Here is a 5,640-nt window from a genome sequence, read left to right on the forward strand (position 1 = left end):
TTAATGCTAAAACACTACATAACATTTGATCAAATTTTAAAAAGATAATTCTTTTACAAGATTTTGTGTATTTGTTTGTTCAGGTTAACTTCCTGGTTATCAAACATATGTCTTCTACATTATTGGAGATTCTCACTCTCAAATTAAAAATATTGTGACAAATAGAATTTTGTATAACAACATTCAGTTTTGCAAAATCAAAAATATACTCCACTTTAAAATGATTATTATGGCATAAATAAGAATAACCTTACTGGATGATTAAAGCTAAATATAAATAAGTAGTTTTTATTAGTCTGAAAATGTATATTTCTATTTTTTTTCACATTAAAAGTAAAGTGTTTTTCAATATTATAAGCTGTGGAATTTGATTTTTAACATATGGATCGTAAGGTATTATTTAACATGCAAAAAGTTCAATTAGCATGCTTGGGTTTTATGCTCATTACATTAGTAACTTCTAGATTTTATTTTGAATATAGTTTGTATAGTTATGTATATTATTTTGGTTCAGTAAATTGATTTGATATATTGAAAATCTCATTGTTTTCATTAAGAGATTATCTCATGAAAAACATAGTTTAAGCACTAAAATTTGATTTTTAACATATACATCATAAGGTATTACTTAACTTGCAACAAGTTCACTTAGCATGCTTGGGTTTTATGTTGATTGCATTAGTAACTTTTAGATTTTATTTTTAAATATAGTCTGTATAGTTATGCATATTATTTTGGTACAATAAATTGATTTGATATACTCAAAATCTCATTGTTTTCTCTAAGGGATTACGTAATGGAAATATAGTGTTAGAAATCCTTAATGTTTATTCTTTTTGTTTAATATTTTTTTAATCAACCATTATAATATATGAGTATCTATAGCATTGAGTTAGAAAACATTGTTAATGTTCATTTTACATAATATATATTTTTTGAAAGAGGCATTCCTCTTTGGCTTAGCCTACCCTGCATTTGTTCATTTTACATATTAATTAAAAAATAGTGACAAACAAAAAGTCCCATATTGTATAAAAATATATGTTTGTAATTTTATGATTAATAATTAAGATTATTATAAGCATATTATTTTATTTTCTTAACCGTGTAACACACGGGTTATAACCTAGTGCTCTAATAAACACTAGAGGTTTGGATATAGAAAAAGAATTCTCAAATAAGCCTTATGAAGGCTACGGATCAAAATCTCGAGTCTGCGAACCCTCGACAACAGCTTCATAAAAAGCCCTAGTATGGCTATGAACTTTCAAGACAACAACATTAGAAGTAGTCACTATTGGGCTGCAAATTTCCAGGCCAACATATTCACAAACAACCCCTATATGGCTATGTTTTTTTTCCAAGACAACAACATTAGAAGTAATCACATTTTATGTCCATGTTTATTTCCCACAGGCATATTTGTATAAGATATTTCATTCACAACATTACTTCTATTTCCATGCACACTTGTACCACCACTTGGAAGACCACTCTGAATGCCAATTATCAATGAAACTGCCCAAATATAGGTTCGAAACAATCCTTGATGAAAACCAGACAATGATTACCACCTTCCCCCTCACCCCCTCGAGTCGGATGTCGGAATGCCTATGTCAATGGCAATGATTAAAGCCAACTGTGGTAAGCTTATGATGCAAGGAGAGCATATGGTACCCACTTGTTAGATGCAACGTATTATAGATGTGGTGTTGTTTACGCTTTGATTTTCAAATGACATGAATGACCGATATAATAAATAAGAAACCATAAGGGAGGGAGAGAATTGTAAGCCCAAGGATGGCAAATTGGTCATTTTGACTCTCACCACATGTCAGTTCGGTTCAGTTCTAAAACCAATCTTATCTAATTACAAAGGAAATTAAACATAAAATCGAAACCATGTAGAATCTGAATACGTAAATCAGTTCAGTTATCGGTTTGTTGAATTTTTTATTTTTCGGCTTCTGGTGGGTTCGATCCGATTTTAGAATTGATCTCATCCCTAGTCTTGGTAAAGAAACAAAAGGGCAAGAGATTAAATTGCTAATAGGCTAACATGAGTTTATCTATGGGGTGGGTTTGGACCAAATACATGTGGGCTTGATACACATCTTTTCCTAAACTTAACTTGGGCTCTTTCACGACTAGGCGCAATACAAGCTAAGCTAAGCCACAGTTTAAATGATAGTTTGACAATTTTGCATTGGGCGAACAAAACGTACGATTGTGTGGTAAGTGGTAACAAATATCAAATTAATATACAAGCAAAGATACTTAAGAAACTATATTAGATGCAAAGTGTTATAGAAGAGGTGGTGTTGTTTACACTTTTATTTCAACATGACATAAACGACCGAGATGATATATAAGAAATCATGAGAGAATTAATTAAAAAGAGGATTCGGTAGCCCGGAGGTGGCAAATTGGTCATTTTAACTTCATCATAAGTATGAACACTAGTTAATCAAGAACAATTCACCGACCGACCAGGGGGGAAGTAATAGTCCTCGAGCTTTGCTTAATTAGTTAATCATCTAGATTCGTGTTGAGCTCTAATTTATATGATCTTTGACCAAACTTTATGCTTATAGTTTCAAAGGAGATATTTCTCCATCACAAGAAGATCTACGACTTCAATTATTTTATAATATCACTCCTCATTTCTCTCTACGTTAAAGAACAATCTCGAGTACGACTTTCAATCTGAACCATGGTCAGATAATATGTATGTCAGAAGTTTGTGCTTCAAATGTCTTCTCATACTCCTCGATGGATTTAAAAAGTTCTGAAATGTTTCCTTTACCAAATCCACCACATCCTGGCTTCTGTTGCATATTAACACCCGAGATCATGCACCCTATTCTTTGGATTATCTCTATGAATATCGTTGGCCTAAATCAAATCAAAAACTTATATATATTATAAGTAGTTTGCCATAAAGAATTCATATATCAAACAATAGAAATATATATATTTTTAGGTTAAATGCACACGTATGTATGTATATGCATGTGCATGTACATATTAATATTGTGTAAATGGATACCTGTCACCCAAAGGTTTGGTGAAGATTTGAAGCAAAGTGCCCTCGTTATCTCTGTCTACCAAAATCCCGAACTCCTCACACGCATTCATCTGCTCATCACTAAGGACATCTGCCGCCCTGTTCTTCAAATTCCGGTAGTAAGTCGGCGGCGGAGGCGGCATAAACTCAAACCCACCAACCACACTCCGCCGCTTCATCTCTCTAAGTGTCTGAAATATGTCTTCACTCTGCAGCGCCAGATGCTGAATTCCAGGACCTTCGTTGTGCTCCAGAAATGTCTGTATCTGGCTCCTCCTCTTTGTTCCGTACACCGGCTCATTCACTCCGATGATAACCTTCTCGTTATTAGAGGCGAGGATCATAGAATTCATCCCACTCTCGCTTGTTCCGACGTCTTTCGCTGTGAATCCTGCAAATTCATGGAATCCTGTGAAGAATTTTAAGTAGTTGATGACGGGAGCGAGTTCCGGGAAGTTTCCGGCGACGTGGTCGAGGCGTCGGATACCAAAGTCTATACTGTGTGACGATGAATCTGTTTTAATTGATTCGAAACCAGGTAAGAACATTGATGCGATGTCTATGGTGGGTTGTTTGTAACTAATGTATCTTAAAACAACGTCGTTGAATAGTTGGACTTCGGCCAGGACGACGGCGTTTTTGCGTTCTCCGAGGGTGATTGGTGGTGATGAAGGTTTGGCACCATGGGAGAGACTGGTGTAGTAAGCAAGGTCAGCGTCATCGACTTCAATGGCGATTGAGCGGACGGCGAGTCCGTGAGAGGCGGTGAAGGCGCGGCAAGCAGTGTGGGAGAAGGTGGGTATGGAGGGTGTGTTGGTGGAGATGGTGGCGGAGTAAGGGGCGGTGAAGAGGAAGAGGAGTTGATCGGAGCGGAGGAGATAAGATGCATGGGTTGTGTTTCCGGTGGATAAATCGGATTTGGCGACAAGTGGCATGCCGAGTGCCGATGAGAAGCGGCGAGAGGTGTTGGTGGCGTCGGAGCACCAGAACTCGACGTGGTGGAACCGTCTGACGGAGAACAAGTCAGACATGGGATTTGTTTGGATAAGATTATTGTAATCAACTGGGTTGAACTCCATTGCCGGCGAGTTATGGTGTTTTCCGGCGCACTCGTTGCCAATAAGGAGCTCAGGCGCTTTCCCCATGTCTGACGAGTCTGCTCTTAATGTTTCTCGCAGTGAGTGGGATTGAGGTACCATGATATATATACAGCATAATAACTATTGAGCTTAAATTTAATTTTAAGATAATTATTATAACCAGTTCTAGTATAATTGCTATTTTTAATATCTAATTATTTTATTATTTTATGTTCAAGGTGTAATATGAAGGAATTGGAATTCACTTTTCTATGTTTGGTTCAAAAGTTTTTGAAAAGGAATTGAATTGGTTCACTTTTTAATATCTAATTATTTTATTATTTTATGTTCAAGGTGTAATACGAAGGAATTGGAATTCACTTTTCTATGTTTGGTTCAAAAGTTTTTGAAAAGGCATTGAATTGGTTCACTTTTTAATATCTAATTATTTTATTATTTTATGTTCAAGGTGTAATATGAAGAAATTGGAATTCACTTTTATATCTTTGGTTCAAGTTTTAAAAAGGAATTGGATTTCTATATTATTTTTTCTTCCATCGAGGAAAATAAATTATATCTAAAAGATTAGAAAATTCAAATTCATTCAAATGGGAATATTGAAAATTATCATATTACCTTTTTCATTTATAAGATTAAATATTAAAAACCTGTCATTACTTTCGACTACCTCCACCACAACCTTCGCCACCACTACCCACCACCTCCACTACCACCCACCACCACCACCACTAACCATCACCACTGTCGTCGCCACTGCCACCACCTTCGTCACCACCACCTACCACTACCACCGCTTTTGTTACCACCACCATCACTATCGCCGACACCACTACCACCACTACCGTCACCACCACTACCACTACCACTACCGCCACCACTCATAACCACTGTTACCACCTACACCACCACCCTACCACTTTTGTTGTTACTACTAAGTTTATCATCACCACCACCACCTCCACTACAACCCACCACCACAACCTCCGCTACTCACCCACCACCACTAACCATCCCCACTGATGTCGTCGCCACTACCACCACCTTCGCCACCTCCACCCACCACTACCACCGTTTGCGTTACCACCACCACCACCATCACCATAGCCGACACCACTACCACCACCACTGTCACTACCACCACCACCCATAACCTCCATTACCACTTACACCACCACCCTACCACTACCGTTGTTACTATTAACTCTATCATCACCACCACCACCTCTATTGCCACCACCACCACCACCGACATCCACCGCCACTAACACCCACTGCCACTACCACAACTGCCTCTACCATCAACACTAGTGATGCCACTACTACCACCACCTCTATCTTCGTCACCACCACACACTGCCGGCATCACCACCACCGTCGCTTCTGCCACCATCGCCGCCGCCACCACCATCGCTTATTATTTTTATAATTTATATAATATATATTTACATATAATTATAAAACAAAGTAAAAGCA

The 5,640-nt window shown here is 37.5% G+C and overlaps 1 protein-coding gene across 1 annotated transcript; it reads right to left on the bottom strand.

The window, feature by feature from the left end:
- Positions 1–2,278: 2,278 nt before the first annotated feature.
- Positions 2,279–4,294, bottom strand: LOC111917336 (4-hydroxyphenylpyruvate dioxygenase). The gene is made up of 2 exons (XM_023913027.3): positions 3,050–4,294; positions 2,279–2,895 (listed from the first exon to the last, which is right to left on the bottom strand). The coding sequence occupies exons 1-2, from the start codon at positions 4,264–4,266 to the stop codon at positions 2,718–2,720; spliced, it is 1,395 nt and encodes a 464-aa protein (XP_023768795.1). The 5' UTR covers positions 4,267–4,294; the 3' UTR covers positions 2,279–2,717.
- Between the last annotated feature and the right edge of the window lie 1,346 nt (positions 4,295–5,640).

The sequence above is a fragment of the Lactuca sativa genome, chromosome 6 (genome assembly GCF_002870075.4).
Source record: "Lactuca sativa cultivar Salinas chromosome 6, Lsat_Salinas_v11, whole genome shotgun sequence".
Lineage (NCBI taxonomy): Eukaryota > Viridiplantae > Streptophyta > Magnoliopsida > Asterales > Asteraceae > Lactuca > Lactuca sativa.